This window comes from Tachysurus fulvidraco, chromosome 9 (genome assembly GCF_022655615.1).
Source record: "Tachysurus fulvidraco isolate hzauxx_2018 chromosome 9, HZAU_PFXX_2.0, whole genome shotgun sequence".
Lineage (NCBI taxonomy): Eukaryota > Metazoa > Chordata > Actinopteri > Siluriformes > Bagridae > Tachysurus > Tachysurus fulvidraco.
In genome coordinates, this window is record NC_062526.1 from 5036965 (window position 1) to 5057550 (window position 20586).

Below are 20586 nucleotides of genomic sequence, written 5' to 3' on the forward strand. Positions count from 1 at the left end.
CCCAACCTCCAACGTCTTTTGACAAAAATAAAGGCTTCTATTAAAAAGCTTTTATACCACAGTGCTTTTGAATGAACAAATCTGATTGGTCAGAAGGTGCTGTTAAATGTTTCTATAATGATGTGCTTGTGTTCATTTATTGTTTTTATAATGACAGTTAACTTAATGGATATGTGTCATTGTTGATATAGTGTCGAACATCTTTGTGCGGAAGGAAGGAAGGAAGGAAGGAAGGAAGGAAGGAAGGAAGGAAGGAAGGAAGGAGGCTCCATGTGTAAAGCTGTGTTGTTTTTTTGTTGGTTTAAAACGTGTTTGTTTTATTAGAAAGAGAAATAGTGTAGTTTCTTGTTTTATGGATGTTCTAAAACATGTAACTAGAAATGGATAAAAAAAAAGTACAAGATTTTGTTCTTTAGTCACTAAACTGTAATCTTTGACAAATGATTTTATTTTGTTACATAAAACAAAAAAACTCCTCTTGTTGAAAAACGTTTGATTAAGTATTTCGAATTAAAGGCTCCTTGTTAGAGAGAGAGAGAGAGAGAGAGAGAGAGAGTGTGTGTGTGTGTGTGTGTGTGTGTGTGTGTGTGTGTGTGTGTGTGTGTGTGTGTGTGTGTGTGTGTGTGTGTGTGTATTCAGCAGAGATGTCAGTGACTGGGATTCCTTCTAGGCTGCCCACACGTGTACAGACACACTTACAGGGACTTTTCGTGTCACACTCCCACTGCTGCTGCATTGCAGGAAGGATTCTGTGGGGGCAGATAGCTCAGGCAGGGGGAAGTCCTTCTGCCCCGTTCCATGTTTTCTTCACGATTCTTTTTCCTCCCACACTTTCTCTCTCTCTCCCCCCCTCCTTTACCCTGCCTCCTACTTATCTTTCTTTCTCTTTTCTTTTTTCTTTTCTTTTTTTTTCTCCAAGCTTGTGGTTAGAGCTAATGGAACCTGGTGGAAGCTCCTCTGTGGGTGGAGGGAAAGATAAATAACATGTTCTCCAGCTCAATAACTCTATCAGGGTGGTTGCACAGGCTTTCTCTATCCTTCCAGCCTGCATCGCCTCCCTCAGGATTTTTTATTCCAGGTTTTTCACCTTGGTTTTTTTAATCACCCGATGATCCGCCACAGTTCATATACACACCTGGCTGTCAACAGCAATATGCCATCATGCTTTAATCGGTGTAATAACAGATGGCAGAATGTTTTTTCCCCATCTTTCACTATGTGTTTGTGTCATAAGGGCTGACACTGTAAATGCAAACACTCTGTCGAAGCACTTTTAAAAACAGTTTGTCGAAATCTTCTTTAAGATTTTCAACTTCTGTTGTAAAGGTCGTCGTAGTACAGTGTTTTAGCAGACTGAATGAAATACTGTACTTAATTGCGTATTTTACTTAATCGTTAATGAAGCCGAGCGAACACTTAGGGTTCAATGACTATGACATGTGTTTAACATGAACCAGTGTAACTTCTGGAGCAGATGATGTGGTTTATCCAATCATTTGTGGAGAAAAGTGTCAGGAGTGTTGTGTGACAGAGGAGTGTCAGGAAGAATCAAAGGAAATGTGTACAGGACAGTAGTGAGAGCAGCTATGCTGTATGTGTTAGAGATTGGAGGTAGCAGAGATGAGGATGATGAGGTTCTCTTTAGGAGTGATGAGGATGGACAGGATTAGGAACGAGCGCATCAGAGGGACAGCTCAGGTTGTCTGTTTTGGGGACAAGGTCAGAGAGACTAGATTGAGATGGTTTGGACATGTACAGAGGAGGGAGATGGTTATATTGGTAGAAGGATGTTGGAGATGGAGCTGCCAGGTAAGAGGTCTAGAGGAAGGACAAAGAGGAGATGTATGGATGTGATGAATGAGGACATGAATGTAATTGGTGCGAGAGTAGAGGATGCCGAGGATAGAGTTAAGTGGAAACAGATGATTCGCTGTGGCGACCTCTAACGGGAAAAACTGAAAGTAGAAGAAGAAAAAGAAGAAGATTTAGCTGAAAGCAGGTCACCAGACAAGAGACTACTTCCAGGTGCTGGAGGTAATTTATAAAACGAAGAGTTTAATAACATCGATTTTTCATTTTATTTCAAATCTCTGGTCTGATTAGTAAACTGAATACATGTCTTCTTTAAATGAATGAAGTCATGTGTATAGTCTTTGTTCAGAGTCTGAGGTACCGCTTTAAACTAAGTCCAGTAGGAAACAAAAGAAAAAAAAGAATAAAGAAAGATTATAATTATAATCATTTTATTGTGTTAGAATATAACTACACAGTCTTGACGCAAGATTATGCTCATTACAGGCTTTTCATGTCAGGTGGCAATACTTCTTAACATAATTTGTGTGTATGTGTGTGTGCGCGTGTGTGTGTGTGTGTGTGTGTGTGTGTGTGTGTGTGTGTGTGTTTGTGTGTTTATACCATACTGTTAACATACAACTTCTGTCAGCAGTTAACTCTTTTTTAATTGCTATTTTTTTTTTTGCATAACTTGACTCACCATACCATGTATAACACACACACAAACACACACGCTACATAGTGTGTTTCCCTTGATGATTCTGTGTTTCTGTGTGTGTGTTTCTCTACAGAGAGTTTGCTAAGGAGCGGGAACGTGTGGAAAAGAGGCAGGAGTTCCTAAAGCTACGCAGGCAGCAGCAGATTGAGCGAGAGCTCACCGGCTACCTGGAGTGGATCTGTAAAGCAGGTGTGTGTGTGTGTGTGTGTGTGTGTGTGTGTGTGTGTGTGTGTGTGTGTGTGTGTGTGTGTGTGTGTGTGTGTGTGTGTGTTAGAGGAACACTTGTGAGGAGCTCACACTCCTGTACACTACAAAGCCCATCATTCAAGCATTTAATGTAGCATAACACTGTTACTAGGCAACTGGAAAATATGGATGCTGAGCATGAGCTAACTAAAGATGATGATTGAGCTAACTTGGCATATAGGCAGGAAGCCTTTTACAACATTCAGATGTTGTAAAGGTGTAGAGACCACCAAAACAATACATTAAGAAAAAAATGTTTTTTTTTGTCTGACTTTAACAATCCTAACGACTCTGCTAGCACCAGCTAGGTTCCACCATATTGAACCTTCATCTCCTTCATTCCTCTGTCTCTTCCTGCTAATTTTTACTCACCACAGTGCTGAGTACAGTTAATCCTGATTGTTACAAGATGGAACGGTTCTGCACTGGGGAAAGTTGCTATCAAGCAAGGAGGGTGAAAGCTAGCACATAGCGCTTCTCATACTACTTCACATTGTAGCAGTGTAGCTTGCTTTGCAGTGTAACACACTCCCAGGAAGCTTACACGAGCTTATACTGTAGGTACCCATGATTAGCTAATATCACTGAAACTGACAGGAGATTGCGAGTAACGCCATCCCACTCACCGAGAGAGCATGGCGTGTTGTTCTCAGAGCTTCTGGTGATGGAGCTTCTTGCCGCAGCATCATCAGGACCTTACAACAGATCTAAACACAAGTTAGATTTAAGAATTTAATCAAATAGATGAGTTACATGGTGGTACAGGGGGTAGTGTTAACAGCTCCAACTCCAGAGATCCTGGTTTGGTTTGTGTGCAGAGTTTTCCATGTTCTCCCGCATGTTTGCCTCACACCTCCAGGGTTGGGGGTCCGATTCCCGCCTCCGCCTTGTGTGTGTGGAGTTTGCATGTTCTCCCCGTGCCTAGGGGGTTTCCTCCGGGTACTCCGGTTTCCTCCCCCGGTCCAAAGACATGCATGGTAGGTGTAATGGCATCTCTGAAAAATTGTCCGTAGTGTGTGAATGTGTGAGTGAATGAGAGTGTGTGTGCCCTGCGATGGGTTGTCACTTCGTCCAGGGTGTATCCTGCCTCGATGCCCGATGACGCCTGAGATAGGTACAGGCTCCCCGTGACCCGAGAAGTTCGGATAAGCGGTAGAAATTGAATGAATGAATGAATGTTCCATTCAGAATGTGACTCCAGTTTTTCTGGGCAAAGCTGTGGATTCACATTTACCATGATCAGGAAGAATCATTTAAAGAATGAATGAACACAACATTAGTGTCAAACATTCAGCCAAGTAAAAAGGAAGCTGGAAATACTTAGCCTGTGTTTGGCAGCTGGTTGCTGTTCAGAGAAAGCAATTTTTTGTCTTGTCACTGCCTGGCATGATCCTGGTTCTACAATGGAAATTACAAAGGAATTAATGTAGTTCCTACTGAGCATTTAGTAAAAACAATTTAATTCTGACAAAATAGAAGTTTTCTTTTTTAAATTGTACATTAGAATGACTTTGTCATGTCCCAGTCCATCGTGGTGTTTAATATTAAGCTCATATGCAATCAGACACTCAGAGATTTAAGAATTTGTAGTTTTTCCATAAGTATTTCTGTTATTCTCTAGCCTATTAGTAGGGGCAGTATTTTCATAGAAAAGTTAACAAAACCAAAGTACAAGCATCGTGTTAGTTCCTTCAGGCCATGTTGTCAAGCGTACTATTTAATTATTTATTTATCCATGTATTAATTTATTATTTGCCACAAAAAAAAACTCTATGCATGATTAATGGTTGTGTTATTGTCATGACTCAGCCCAGACTTTGGCCACGTGCACTTGTTTGTTTATGTTCCTCGTCACATGTCTGCCCTGTCCTCGTCTGTTCCTCCCTGTTTCCACACCCGTTCCTAATTGTATCTGATTGTCTTTTGTATTTAAGTGTGCCGCGTTGCCGATGGCAGCGCGGAATCTACTGTTGTCCTGTCCTGTCTTCAGTCCGTGTCTTGTTTCGTGTTCCCATTGTCATTAAACCCTGTTTGTTTTGCTATCCTGCGTTTGGGTCCGCTTCCTTACCCCGCGTCATAACAGTTATAGGTGGGGGTCTATTCTATTTTCTAGTTGCTGCTCTCCCCGCTCGGTCCATGCATGCGCACGGAGGGGCGCGTGGCTTCCTGCCCAGAACAGAACCATACCGCCAACATTAACTGTATGCTATCATCTAATACATTCTCATTTGACAAAGTGGTCCTGACAGAAATGTTTCTTCAATCTTCAAAGTAAATGTTGATATCAAACCCATTTCTGCTCTCTGAGATGCTCCAAGTGCTCGTACATGAACATCTAGAATTTGAAGGTGTTTATGTTCACCCACTAAAATTTACATCTCACACTGAAAGCCAACTAATTTTATACTGAATTGCTGTGATAAAATAATTTATTTCTTTATACCGATTGAAATGTCTTCCTCTGATAGAAACGATGAAATGCCAGTGTTCTGTTAAAAAGGGTTAAACAGCTATAAATGTTAATTCTGTACATCCTGCGTGAGAAAGAAGCGGATTTGTTGACATCATGTTGTAAAGGCCATATATAAGCGATTCCTGAAAAATATCTCTCCTGTAATCTCTCCTGTAAGAACTAATTAGCGATGTCTCAGCGTGGAGCTTGTCATCGTCCAGCGGCCCACCGGTCCAGCTCTGTGGAGATGTAATTGACTTGGAAGAGTAATTCTCCCAAGTCTCCTTTTGTCATGGTAGTTGAGCTTTGAGCTTTTCAAGAAGGAAGCATTTCAGTAAAATGCATACTGTAATTAAACGCATTACTCCAGATTGCTTCATGTGAAGGTCATGTGGTTTTGTAATCTGTATATTTTGGTGATAGAAGTGAATTTTCCCATTAATCTAAATTGCTAGTAAGCCAGTGAAGGCCTGGTGCTGTCCCACGCTTACCCTTTTACTTCTGGCGTGTATACTGCCATTGAATAAAGGTGATGAATTAGTCTATATCTGGCTGGCAGAACATAGCCGCATCTCAAACCTGATGAGGTCATATCTTATGCATGATGGAAACAGAACTTACAGCTGGACCACTTTCGGTCCAAAATTGAAACAAACATTATATATAGCTGGATGTCTTGCTTTAGAACATTTTTGGCTCAAACCCTCTAATAAACAAATTGAAGTTGCACTTGACACCTTTAGTGAGGAGGATCTCTTTTTTTCTTCAGAGGTACCTGTTCAACAAAGGGTTCATCTAATAGAGAGGCTTCCAAACCAAACCCAATAAACTCAACTTTTTCACTTCTTTATTGCACGTATCTGAGCTACAATCGAGGGGCACGGTGGCTTAGTGGTTAGCACGTTTGCCTCACACCTCCAGGGTTGGGGTTCGATTCCCGCCTCCGCCTTGTGTGTGTGGAGTTTGCATGTTCTCCCCGTTCCTTGGGGGTTTCCTCCGGGTACTCCGGTTTCTTCCCCCGGTCCAAAGACATGCATGGTAGGTTGACTGGCATCTCTGGAAAATTGTCCGTAGTGTGTGATTGCGTTAGTGAATGAGAGTGTGTGTGTGCCCTGCGATGGGTTGGCACTCCGTCCAGGGTGTATCCTGCCTCGATGCCTTGATGCCAGATGACACCTGAGATAGGCACAGGCTCCCCGTGACCCAAGAAGTTTGGATAAGCGGAAGAAAATGAATGAATGAATGAGCTACGAGGACAGAATTTGTTTGCTAATGTTTTATAATGTTACTTACTGTAGGAGTCAAAGTCAAGCAACCCAGATTTAAATTAAGAGTGGATGCCATTCATTATTCATTTAATTATCATGCCATGTATAAATAGACAACGGTCAGCTTTCTAACTCCGTATTTCTCTGCCAGTTCCTTGACAACGTTGTTCAGAATATAAACACCAAAATATGGCAAAATATATGAAATATCATTGAATATTATATGAATTTAATCCTAAATGATTTGATACTAAATACAGGGTTAAATATGTACAGTGGTAAAAAAAAAACTCCAGGTGTAACCATGTAAAACCTTTCCTTTAAAAAAACAAATATTTATTTAATTTAATTATATATTGGGGGCACGGTGGCTTAGTGGTTAACTCCAGGGTCGGGGTTTGATTCCCGCCTCCGCCTTGTGTGTGTGGAGTTTGCATGTTCTCCCCGTGCCTTGGGGGTTTCCTCCGGGTACTCCAGTTTCCTACCCCGATCCAAAGACATGCATGGTACGTTGATTGGCATCTCTGGAAAATGTGTGAGTAGTGTGTGAGTCTGTGAGTGAATGAGAGTGTGTGTGCCCTGCGATGGGTTGGCACTCCATCCAGGGTGTATCCTGCCTCGATGCCCGATGACGCCTGAGATACAGTAGGCACAGGCTCCCCGTGACCCAAGATGTTCGGATAAGCGGTAGAAAATGAATGAATGAATAATTATATATTTCATTCAGAACCCTTGAAGAGTATTTAGTTTGTTGTAATTTAGTTTCCTTGTTAGTCAAAGGAAACCAATATTTCTTTTTTTATTTATTTATTTTTTTAGGTATTATGTTCATCGTTTCAGCGCAGAGTTTTATTTATTCAAGAGCGGTCCCTATTTAGAATTTTGAAATATTCAAAGAACTGCTGAAGAGCTATTTTTCTCCAAAGCGTATAATTCTATAAAAACCCTTAAATGGGGCTTCTTTCCATGAGCCACTTCACCTTTTCACAAAAGATTTATCAGCTTGGTCTTTCTTACAGTATAACTGTGTCCTTCCCCTTGGTACTTAAACACCTGCGATTTTCAGAATAATGTGACAGCCCATGTTCAGGCTTTTGGCCCAGATCTGGATTATGTCATAGAAGTGCTGTGTTTTTAAGATCTCACCTGACAGCTACAGGTCTGCTCAACTGGGTGGGAAAAAATTTGCACCCGGTGACATCGCTGTCATAAGCCACATGCTCCTTCCAGAATGCTAATGTTCTCCGTTCTCCTTGTTTAGAGGAAGTCATGCTCGCTGAGGAGGACAAGCATGCAGAGGAGAAGTCTCCACTGGACGGTGCCTGGTACAAGAGGAAATGCAACAACCCAGGTTGGAATTGATTGCTGTTTTGTTATGAAGCTAATTGCTACTGTAGCATGTCCAAGTTGTGTTGCTGCTCTATTTTGTTTTCAAAAGTGCTTTTAGCTGCATGTTTTTCCTAAACAGCACACACTCACTGTGCGATTCTGTGATTGTGTCTGTGTTTTAACTATCACGTTACTAATCATCCGTATTGCCGAATGAATCTGTTCCCTTACATTCGGTGCATTTCTGTGCTTTTATCTTAATGTCTGCTTTCTGTGTGATTTGATGTTGCCTGTGTTTTCTATTTGGGTTCTGACACTCAGTCTGTTTTTCTGGCTGTGCTTGCACAGATCTCAGATGTTTTGACTCATCTACTTTCCATTCCAAGATATTTCTCATCCTGGCATTCCTCGTTTTCACATGTGCATCTGGTTTTTCAGTTCTGAAACGATCCAAGAAGAGCAAGAACGACCTGATCAACGCAGAAGAAGGGGAGGATCATTTCACAGATATCTTGTCAGTCGGTAAGCATCAGGCCTGGAATCCATGATTATGTACCTACAAAGTGGCATCTAGAGGTGTTTATGAGGACTGGAATCCTGCAAGAACCAACCAAGAAAGCAACATATCACAGGCAGGAACAAATTAATATAATAAGTGGCATCAACGAGCATTTTTAACAAATGTGAACATTCCCATGTTAGCACTAACATCCTGCAGTATGTTTGTAATTTAGCTCCAATAATAGAAATGCTTGTGGTATTTTACCACAGCAAATTTGTGATAATGTAATATTTTACCACAGCAAATTTGTGATAATGTGATAAAGTGATAAATGTGATAATTTTACCACAGCAAATTTCTGGAGTTGAATATTCTGGGGACAAAAACTTGGGTAGTTAAATTTGGGAAGATCATTTTCTAACTTCTAACTACAGCTGGTGTTTAATGGTACTCTAAAGTGGTGTAATGTTTTAGTATTCATTCACTGGGTGTTGAGGAGCCTTTTTTTTAACTCCCCCTGGTGTTGTTTGGTCTACATCTTTCCTGCACCCAGCTGCATTACCCTGAACTTTGTTGTGAGGAAGGTAAAAGTTAAATTCAGAAGGTAAAATTTACTTTATATACAGTAACTATTCGTTATGCTGTGAGGGATTGTCAGAGAATACTCATTTTATTGGAAGTAATAGTTCAGTGGTTAAGGTGTTGGACTACTAATCAGAAGGTTGTATCCCAGTTTGAATACGAGGTCCACCAAACTGCATGTCCTGGGTCCCTGAGCAAGGCCCTTGAAACTCAATTGGTCAGTTGTGTAATTGTAAGTCACTCTGGATTTTATGGTGACATTGGTGCTTATGATTTCAGGCTGCTATAGTGGCTGCAATCATGTTTTTTTTTTTATTCAACTTCAATTTGAATAAAGATTTGATATTGTCATTGTCATGGTGTTTTTATCACTTGGAGTCTGCTCGCTGCTGCTGAGGATCTCCACATGGACAGCATGGAAATACCTGGGATTGCTGTGGGTGGTACCACTTAAGAACCTTGGAGAGCTTTGGATTGTGATTGTAATCACAGTGAACCATCAGTGAACAGTTGATAACTTCAACCAGACAGTCTTCAAGTTAAAACCCCTGGTTTATTAATTGAGCATATAGTACACAGTATAGAGTATGTAGAATTTCACAGAGTGTCACAGAGATGAAGGTTCTCTTCTGAGTTCCTGTCGAGGTTTCTTCCTCATGTCATCACAAAAAACGTGCTAAACATTTGCCTCACACCTCCAGGGTCGGGGTTCGATTCCCGCCTCCGCCTTGTGTGTGTGGAGTTTGCATGTTCTCCCCGTGCCTCGGGGGTTTCCTCTGGGTACTCCGGTTTCCTCCCCTGGTCCGTAGGGTGTGATTGCATGAGTGAATGAGAGTGTGTGTGCCCTGCGATGGGTTGGCACTCCGTCCAGGGTGTATCCTGCCTCGATGCCCGATGACGCCTGAGATAGGCACAGGCTCCCCGTGACCCGAGAAGTTCGGATAAGTGGTAGAAAATGAGTGAGTGAGAGTGAACTGAACCCAGAGGTGGCTAGACAATGGCTAGAAAAATCCTCTAAAACGACATGAGGCAGAAACCTCAAGAAGGAACCAGGCTCAAGGGGGAACCTTTCTTCTGCTCGACACCGGAACAGTGGGATTATAAATCATAATAGACACATAAAGAAGTAAGGAAATAATACTGAATGTAATATTTATGTCACTCTAACATCAACTTTTGCATTCATAAGTTCGGAATTTTTAGCATTTGATTAATGTTGTGTGTGGGAGAATAGTAAGGAAAGATGAGGTGGTGGAAAAGTGTATGGAGGTGCTGAGGTGGAGGGGCTAGCCAAAGTCGGAGGCTCCTCCTGTGTCAGATTTCCAGATTAAAATAGCCCTTGAAATGATTATTCCTCATCTCAGCCAGGGCGAATTATGAGATGCTAATGGGTCAATTTTTCACTTCTGTCTCTTTTTTCACACCCGGCCTTGACATTTGAGTTTAATTTGTTTTACTGAGAGTTTAATATAGCACAGATTTCTGGGAGGCAGACACAGAGTCGGTACAGGAGCTCCGCCTGTGTTTATTAGCGTTGCAACTTTGTAACCTAATTTAATTTGCAAATATTTAGTCAGAATTCTTTTTGGGAAATTTGTATTTGTAAAATTGTTCTGATTTTTGTAAAGCTGATTTGTGAAGACGTCCAGAGTTCACTGTCCAATATAAATAAAACATTGTTACATTTCATTTAGAAAAATTATTATCTTCTACATATTTATGTTTATGTAAGTGTTATTGCATCATAAAATATAAGAGCCAATCATGTTCTAGTATGCAAATTGCTTTAGACACCAGTTTATCAGAGCAAGAGAACAGAGCATCTCTGGAGATTTTGTACAATTCATATCCAATTTGCATATTATTACATGCTTAAATTCTTGTTGATCATAAAGCCGTGGGTGCTTTTGTGCCTCGACTTAGGAACAACACCATCATCGAAGTTTTCTGACATGATTTGTTTTAACGATTCCTCGCAAAACTCTGTAAATTGAACCATTGCATTCTTCTTCCCCTCTTTATACTCAGCACCCCAGGGCTCCCCTTTTGCTCGGGCCAGCGTGAAGAGCAGCAAGAACGAGAGCTCTTCGTATTTGCGCAGGAAAGAAAAGCGAGTGCGTTTTTTCATCCGCCGCATGGTGAAGTCTCAGGGCTTCTACTGGACGGTGCTGTGTTTGGTGGGTCTGAACACGCTGTGTGTGGCTATAGTGCACTACGACCAACCTAGGTGGCTCACCTACGCTCTCTGTAAGTACCCACTACCTACAAGACATACTCCAGCAGGTTATACCTATCATTCGTTGTGGGCTGAATGTTAATAGCACTTACAGTACTAACTTAATAACCTGTGGAAAAGTTAATGTAAAGAGTATGTATTAGAAGAGTGAGAGCTACTGTGTCTACCTTCTGCTGCATTCAGGAGTTGAAGTTCATTTGTCCTAGTTATCCCAGTATAATAAAAAATAAAATACAAAAATATACACATAGGAAATTTTTTTATCTCCTATGTTTTGTTTTGTTTTTGCTAAAGAAATTATGCATCTGTTTTACAGTTTATTCACATATATAACTAGAATTCTTAGCAGTTGAAAATGCATCGTAGGTGTATCCTGGATGCAACAAGACCTAAGCCAAAATCAACAGCAAAATAGTTTAAAAAGAATTTTTTTTTTTTCATGACCTTCTCAGTCTAAAGACCTGATCTGAAGAAGGCGGTGTGTGAAATCAGGCAGCGTTAGAACTGATATGTCAGGAAAGATGTGTGGGTTGGTGGACTGTGCAAAGCTGAAGAGCTCAACTAAGAGGATCCGAAAGCAAAAAGCAAAAGATGGCCAAGTTTTGTTTTTTTTTAGAGTATATTTATATCATATTGAGAGAATGAAAGATGCGTTTGAGATAATATCCTTTTTGATTTCTGTTTTACTGTTTACTTCTTAACATACAGTATTAGACACAGATTTCAAGCCATGAGAGCTAAAATGGCTTGTGATGTCAGGGAGGTTGACATACAGTACGATCTCTCCTGTCAATCAGCAACGCTAGTTAATAATATGTCAGCTTATGTATGAAGACGGCAGATAGAGTCCTTTTCTGGTGATGGAGGTGACCTAACTGCAGTAGGGGGCTGGTTTTTGGACATCAGTGAAAAAAAAAGTCTCTGAAATGTACAGTACCACAGTAAAGTCCTGTTTTACTAACATAAGGTATGTATCAACATTCAAATGCTAATTTGGGTGGACATGAAGATTTTTAAAGTAAGTGTAAATCGATTCTATGATTTACGTTAACTCTTCATACCACTACTCTGTCGTTCCATACTGCTGGTTGAATGGAAATGGACTCAGCAGACATTTTCAGTCAGTAAAAATGAATGATTTTATTGCCATAAGTCTGATATCATCACAACCATGATGGAAGGAGACAGACCCATACACAGGATAGCTTCAAATGAACGGGGTTTAATAAATAATGAAGACCACACAGTAAAAGACAATAACTAAAACAACACAAGTGACGACACTTACAGTAACAGGGACTAAAGGTAACTAAGGTACACCTAACTAATGATTCCGCCCTGCCATCGGCAATGAACACTTAAATACAAAAGACAATGAGACACGATTAGGAACAGGTGTGAAGACAGGGAGGAGCAGACGAAGGCGGGGCAGAAACCTGACGAGGAACATAAACAAAGGCATATGGCCAAAAGTCCGGGCAGATATAAAATGATTCAGTTTTCAGTGTGAGACGTGTGTTTTTCCCCTCTGTCGATAACCGTACAGTTTATGTGTTAAGTGTTTAAAGATAAAATCTTAGTTTAAGTGGTTAAAGATAAAATCCTTCAAATTTGGGATGTTTATGAACAAACACTTTGGGCATCTTAGAGAGCAGAAATAGGGTTTTGAAGATATAATCACTTTATAAGACTAATTGATTTTTAGAAAACATTTTTGGAATTGTGCTGAAAACCGCTTTACTGATTAAAGGAGCGATGAGAGTCGTGTCACATTTCTGGTCCAATTAAAAGACAATCCGTAGTTGCATCCAAACCAAAAAGGTCTTTATTTATACAAAATTATAAATGGCCTTCTTTAAGGTTAGTTTAGTGTCTGAAGCATCAGCAATTGTGGGTTTGTTTACAGGCTCAAATTATCCAGATAGAAAGAACTTTCTTTCTTCTCATGGTGTAAACTCCTTCCTTTATTGAACGGCACTGATTGGTTCAGAAGGACTGGGACCCATCTGGAAAACAAGGAAATGAAATAAGATAGAAAAATACAATATAAAAATGTAAAAAATGTAGAAAATTTTGTTTTTTTTCACACAAATGTTTGTACGATACTGTTATTAAAAATGTATTTTATTATATTATTATATAATTATTATATTTATTATATATAAAAAACGTATTTTTTTTTTTTTTAATTATTTATAATTTTAAATATATATATTTTTTCCCCACTTGTAGGCTGGGAAAAAACCCCAAAATACTTATAAAAAACTATCAAATTCACAAATTCCAAAATTTTTCACCTTAAAGTAAGGATAAACCTTTTAATTCATTTTCATTAAAACAAACATTCAAAAGCACTTAATATCATGTATCATTTTTACTTCCTATCTATTCATTGTATTTGATGGATTGTTGAGTTTTTATTTTATTTGTGTATTATGCTTCTCCCCATTTATTTCACACTGCATTTGAAATGTATGAAATAATTCTGTGTATTTTACAGATCTGGCAGAGTTTGTATTCTTGGGCCTGTTCTTGATTGAGATGAGTCTGAAGATGTACGGCCTCGGCCCTCGGAGCTACTTCCATTCTTCCTTCAACTGTTTCGACTTTGGCGTGAGTGTCTCCTCGGCGCTAAACGACCGTGATGAATTGCTTCTGAAATAACATACACTGCCTTGAGTAGTGATAAAGCACCACACAGTATATTACAGTACAAGTGTGCGTTTTGGGAATTGTTGTTGTTGCAGTGGTATAAAAGAATGAAAAAAAAGAGAAGAAAGAACACAAATGTAGGATGTTTGTCCATTCTGTCTCTGTTCTGTCCAGGTGATTGTAGGGAGTATTTTCGAGGTGGTATGGGCGGCAGTTAAACCCGGGGCGTCTTTCGGCATCAGCGTGTTACGAGCTCTTCGGCTGCTGAGGATCTTCAAGGTTACAAAGTGAGAAAAGTGAAATATCCCCGATGCCTGTATAATATTTCAGAGCGGATGTCCTTTTCCAAAGTGCTGCCTCCATGTTATAATCCACTGCAGATTTATTGTATTTTCTGAGACTCCTTCCCAGACACATTCCCTTTCAGAAGTTATTTCAGATGCATGCTAGCTGTATTGATTCTCTGAAAGCTTTTTGGGTGTGATGTATTTATCCGTGTGTGTGTGTTTGTGTGTGTATTAGGTATTGGAACTCTTTGAGGAACCTGGTGGTGTCTCTGCTGAACTCTATGAAGTCCATCATCAGCCTGTTGTTCCTCCTGTTCCTTTTCATTGTGGTGTTCGCTCTGCTTGGAATGCAGCTCTTTGGGGGACAGTGAGTCGTTATACTCTTTCTTGCTTTATTTTATATTTCATTCATCCATCCATCCATCCATCCATCCATCCATCCATCCATCCATCCATCCATCCATTCATTCATTCATTCATTCATTCATTCATTTTGTCATTCAGACACTCAATCATTCATTTTGCCATTCAGTCATTCATTCAGTCTGTCATTTAGTCAGTCTTTTAGACATTCAATCAAACATTTGATCAGTCATTCAGTCAGTTATTTATTCATTTATTCAGTCACTTAGTCTTTTAGTCAGTCATTCAGTCAGTCATTCAGTCTGTCATTTAGTCACTTATTCAGTCAGTCATTCAGTCAACTGTTCATTCTGTCATTCAGTCAGTCAGTCATTCAGTCATACAGTTAATCATTCGTTCATTCATTCATTCAGTCAGTCAGTCAGTTATTAAGACATTCAGTCATTCATTCAGTCATTTAGTCAGTTATTTAATCATTTAATCAATCATTCAGTCAATTATTCATTCAGTCATTAAGTCAGTCATCAGACTGTTATCTAGTCACCCAGTCAGTCATTCAGTCATAAATGTCTATTTGAGTTAACAGCACAGAGTGTGTGATGAACTAACCATTAACAGTGAACAAAGTGAACCTGGTGACATTTTAGAAAAATTGATCTGTTTTTGATGTGAAACTAAAGGAGTTCATCTTTGACTGTATTTTGGCTTGATAAGATTTCTACCTAGGGTGAATAGTTTGTAGATGGCTTGTGGTTTTAGCCTTGTGTGGGTGTGTGTGTGTGTGTGTGTGTGTGTGTGTGTGTGTGTGTGTGTGTGTGTGTGTGTGTGTGTGTGTGTGTGTGTGACAAGCATAGATGTGGATTCCATTGGGATGAATAAAAAATAGCCAAGGATTTCATTTCTCTCGGCTATGAATTATTGATAAAGCGGTGTAACGGAGGAACTGCCTGCGTGCACTTTTGCCACAAGGTAAATATCGGCAGAAACGTGTAAACATCCAGTGACACGATCCGCCATAACGATCGGCGACTTGCATAAACAAATAGTTTCCACAAATGTTATTGAGTCGTAGCAGAGAAAAGCCACAGGACAGTCGATTCTGACCTTTTGTCATTATTCCAGTTCAAAGAGTCGCGACTATGGAAAAGGCTTCTTGTGTTTTCTATTTCAAAATATTATGAAATTGATGAACTCAGTGTGAGTAAGACGAAGCAGGCGAGTACGGTAGCAGATGATCAAAGTACCAAAGCCAATATGCTTTTCTTCTTCTGAATACACAGGAATTCCCTAAACCATCTGACAGGTCAGGAGATTTTACGGGGATTTCTAATCATTATCTGAGCAGGAGTCATGTTTGAGGGAGAATTTTTATATCCTCAATCCCTCCTTCTGCTGCGTTCAGCTGCTCGTCAGAACATCTTGCTTACCAGAAAGGGAACTGGTATAAACGACTAGTTTCTCCTAATACTGTATATCCTCCAGGAAAAGATCCAGGGGACACTCCTCCTTCTAAAAAAAAAATCTATATAAATATGAAATAAAAGTGGCCTTAACCTTCTTTAAGGTTAGTTTAGTGTCTGGAGAATCAGGAGTTTTGGGTTTGTTTACAGGCTCAAATTATCCAGATAGAAAGGTATTGTTTCCTTTTAATGGTAAAGATCTTCTCATGGTTTGAACTCCTTCCCTCATAGAACAGCACTGACTGGTTCAGAAGGAGTGGGAGGCCCCGGGGCCCAACTGGAAAACAAGGAAATTTCCAAGTGATCCCAAACACTTTTGAACAGTATTGTAAAAACGTTTGGTTTTATTTGTTTGTTTGTTTGTTTGTTTGTTTGTTTCCATGAACATATTGCCCAAGTAAGCTGGGGGAAAAAACAACAGAAATACTGTCCAAAAAAAAAAAAAAAAAAATCTGAAATAATGATTAAAATATAATTATTCTTAGTTTTTTTAGAATATAATTATTTTTAGAATATAATTATTTCTGACTCTATTAAAAATGAAATATTTTTTTTTCCTTTTAATATAAAAATTAATAAACAGACTCATAGTGTCATGATGCGGGGCAGGAAGCGGACCCAGACGCAGGATAGCAAAACAAAACAGGGTTTAATAACAAAGGGGACACGAAACATGACAAAGACTGAAGACAAGACAGGACAACAGTAGATTCCGTGCTGCACAAGGCAACGTGGCACAAATAAATACACAAGACAATCATGACACAATGAGGAGCAGGTGTGGTGACAGGAAGGAGCAGACGAAGGCGGGGCAGACACGTGACGAGAAACGTAAACAAAACTGCACATGGCCAAAGTCCGAGCTGAATCATGACACATAGCTATGACAATGTATTTTGTATAACAAAAGGATCGGTGGAGTGATTTATATACTGTATATATATATATATAGGAAGGATATTATACATATTCATAACATATACAGGCATGCTTATAGTTTCTATGATTATTTATGAAGGTAAAGGTGTGGAGACGATATTAGGCCATTTTAAGAGTATCCTAGCCATTAAAAAGGTGTAGAACAATTTATTATTCCTTGGTTTAAAGGTAACTGACGTGAAATGAACGTTACATAAAGGAGAAATGAAAGTAAATTAAAAATTAAGTAATAACTGAGGTTTAACTGACAAATGAAGTAATGGTAGCGTGAAAAGTTATTGCCTATCCTCTATCTAGACTTTCTTACAAATTTTTTTTTCTGTGATTTAGGTTTAATTTTGAAGACGAGACCCCGACAACGAACTTTGACACCTTCCCAGCAGCAATTCTGACGGTGTTCCAGGTAAAAAAAATGAAATCAACAGCGTTGGGTTTTGCTGGTGTGTCAGGTCTGGTTAGAGATGTGCTTTGTGTTGTAGATTCTGACAGGAGAAGACTGGAATGCAGTGATGTACCATGGGATCGAATCTCAGGGAGGAGTGGGCAGTGGCATGTTCTCCTCAGTCTACTTCATCGTCCTCACGCTGTTTGGAAACTGTATCCTCTAGGCTGAAAAATAAGCAGCGTGTTGTGATGGCATGATGGGATTGGACCTGTGTGGTGTCAGTGCCTTGTGTGTGTGTGTGTGTGTGTGTGTGTGTGTGTGTGTGTGTGTGTGTATGTGTGTGTGTGTGTTATTCCCTTAACTGTTATCTGTTCAGACACTCTTCTTAACGTTTTCCTGGCTATTGCTGTCGACAACCTTGCAAATGCACAGGAACTCACAAAGGTGGTTTATTCTAGTGCAAACACACACACACACACACACACACACACACACACACACACACTCACCTACTCCACACACACTCACCTACTCCACACACACACCAACACACTCACCTACTCACACACACACCTACTCACACACACACACACACCTACTCACACACACACACACACACACACACACACACACACACACACACACACACACACACACACACACACACACAGACAAACACACACACTGAATTGTCCACGTGTGTCCAGGTTAAACACGAGGAGATCCTATCTCCAGATCCTGTCATACACTGCTGCCCTTTATTGGCACCATAACCCTGTCTGTGTCAGCTGTTTACCGATGCCTGATGCTCATCTCACTCAGTAACTCACACTAATGGAGCTCCATGCTTCTGACAGGATTTATTGCTTTACATTAATACTGTATCTACAGTACATGGAAGGAGGACAAGTACTATCGGTCCCTCGGGACGTCACAGTATTTGATTTGTCGAGTCTGAAAAGCGGGTCATATATTAAGTCAGTAAACTCTCCTTTATCACAGGATGAAGAGGAACAGGAAGAGGCTATCAGTAAGAAACTGGCTCTCCAGAAGGCTAAAGAGGTGAAGGAAGTCAGCCCCATGTCAGCTGCTAGCCTTTCTCTCGCAGCGTAAGTAACAAGATAAAAAAAAAAAAGATCTGGTCTGTATGTGTTCTTTTTTTAATCCATGTGTCTTGTATTATTAAGTACTGTCATGTCTGGTGTCTGGAATGTTTAAATGTGTATGTGTGTGTGTGTGTGTGTGTGTGTGTGTGTGTGTGTGTGTGTGTGTGTGTGTGTGAGTGTGTGTGTGTGAGATTTTTGTGTAAGTTCTGTCATCACTCCAACAACTCAAATCTAGCCAATTTGATCTGATTAATAAGCCATGATGGAAACGGTGGATAAACAGTGTATTATGAAGCGCATTAGACTAGTAAAGGACATTCAAGTACTTATTTTATTTCCACTAATCTCTAATCTCTAATCCAACCTCGTTTTCACATCAGCTGCACCGTTTTTATAGTAGAATATTATTATTACGTTTAATGGGATTTAAGGTTGGAAAAAAAACCTTAAAACACTGAAATAACTGCCATGTCATTATGGCCAGTTTTTTTATTTTATTTTATTTTTTTACCGATGCTGAAATTCATCCCAAACCCGTAGTCGTTTTTGTTAGTTTAAAAATCATTAATAGTGACATTTACATTTTGAATGTTCTTTGCTTGATTTGGTATCAGTTTACAGGAGTGGACAAATCATTTATTCATTCGTTAAGAATAACCAGGGAAGTAATATTAGCCCTTAGTCTTGTTACCACGGTTACCTGGAAAGCTAAGCGACTAGGGGCAAAATGGTAGAAGTGATGTCATTTACATGCATCGATAGAGAATAATAATAATAATATACTAATAATAATATAATAATAATATAACGTGAATAATAATATAATCCGTGTTCGACGGGAATTTCGCTTTTTGTTAAACCTGACAACATGACGGTATGTTTTTGTTTTAGCTGCAGCTTGACGATGGATATCATTTCGATCTCTTCCCACGTACAGTATCTACGTCTGTTACCTTTACACACGTTAACCTGTAAGAATTGTTTTAGCGTCACACATAGAGCAATTTGGGAGTGTGAGCTACAGCTACCAGGTCTATGCTGCGTATTAAATGTAAACATACAGCAGCTTCAAAATAAATGCAAAATTTTAGATTTGTAAAAGTTCATCATTTTTAAAAGGATTTTTATTTTTATTTTTCTCTTTACTTGTCAGACAGGCAAAAACTAGTACACAAAAAACTAGTGCTTGTTCTGGACATCAGGCTCCTGATTTGTCCACTCCTGATTTTAGATTTCTGTTCTGAATTATCTCTATACTGTATTTACAAAACATTTTTCCTTCCTCTTTGAAGCATTTCAAATATCTGACTCGCATTTATCGAAATAAACCCTGAAGGATAAATGTGTTGCTAAATACTATGTTACTTTTCTCATTTGGTTGAAATGTCTGTCATGCTTCAGTTGACTTTTGTGGTGTGGGGCCCGAGTCTGTGACCTCCACCTCCACCGGCTCAGGCCCTGCTCCGCTCTTTCTTTCCCCTTCGATATTTTTCCTTCTGTTCTTTTTTTGATTTGTGCCGTTTTATAAGGCTCAATGGAGGTGCGCTGTCGCACGGCTCCTCCAACTCCAGCTCTGATTCTCCGTGAGTTTCTTTACTCTCTTATATCTTTTGCTCCTGCATTTCTCATCCTCCTTTTTTGCAGTCAAATCTCTGTCTCGAGACCATCTTTCCATCTTCAGTCACTTTACATGTACGCTGATCAGAGCTCTGACTGTGCTACATCTCCTGTAATGTATACTCGGACCGCTTTTATCCATGTATGATCTTTATACAGCTCTAGGTCTACATTTTAGGTCATTTTGACTATATTAATTATTTATTTTTATTTATCCTCATGCTTTAGTTAGATAAAACAGTGTAGCGTGGATGCTGTAGTCATACACCTCGGCCATTATCATATTCGGCTAGAGATCAGGGCGCATGTTTATAAAGATGCTAAGAATGATCTCAGAGAGCTCCTAATTTAGCTTAAACATTTCTAACTAGGAATCTTATCTTAAGAGAGATTCAGGACCAATCACAGAGCAGCTCTGAGCAAGGAAAATACAAACACATTTATCTTAGAGAGGAGGCGGGGCTTAAGCAGTTACTAGGTGACACGTTCTTTTGAAGTGATTGGTTGTCTAATAAAAAAAAATAGGAGCTTGTAAAATCTGGTCTATTAGAAACCTTCACTTTGTCTCTATGTTAAGATAATTAAGGTTATATCGTCTAGTTATTACGTTCGCGACCGATCATATTACAGATGTGTAATGTTAATGTAAA

The 20586-nt window shown here is 39.5% G+C and overlaps 1 protein-coding gene across 19 annotated transcripts in view; it reads left to right on the top strand.

The window, feature by feature from the left end:
* cacna1ba (calcium channel, voltage-dependent, N type, alpha 1B subunit, a) overlaps nt 1-20586 on the top strand; it is a 129602-nt gene that overhangs the window by 55245 nt on the left and 53771 nt on the right. For 15 of the 19 annotated variants that reach the window (XM_047818817.1, XM_047818820.1, XM_047818816.1 and 12 more), the window contains exons 8-19: nt 2586-2701; nt 7740-7829; nt 8246-8329; nt 10920-11138; nt 13628-13740; nt 13954-14066; nt 14302-14433; nt 17159-17231; nt 17308-17425; nt 17590-17657; nt 18216-18322; nt 19849-19902. In XM_047818817.1, coding sequence (XP_047674773.1) covers nt 2586-2701; nt 7740-7829; nt 8246-8329; nt 10920-11138; nt 13628-13740; nt 13954-14066; nt 14302-14433; nt 17159-17231; nt 17308-17425; nt 17590-17657; nt 18216-18322; nt 19849-19902 — 1287 coding nt within the window. The remainder of the gene's footprint in view (nt 1-2585; nt 2702-7739; nt 7830-8245; nt 8330-10919; nt 11139-13627; nt 13741-13953; nt 14067-14301; nt 14434-17158; nt 17232-17307; nt 17426-17589; nt 17658-18215; nt 18323-19848; nt 19903-20586) is intronic. The other 4 variants (XM_027162849.2, XM_027162850.2, XM_047818828.1 and 1 more) reach the window with 1 other exon arrangement.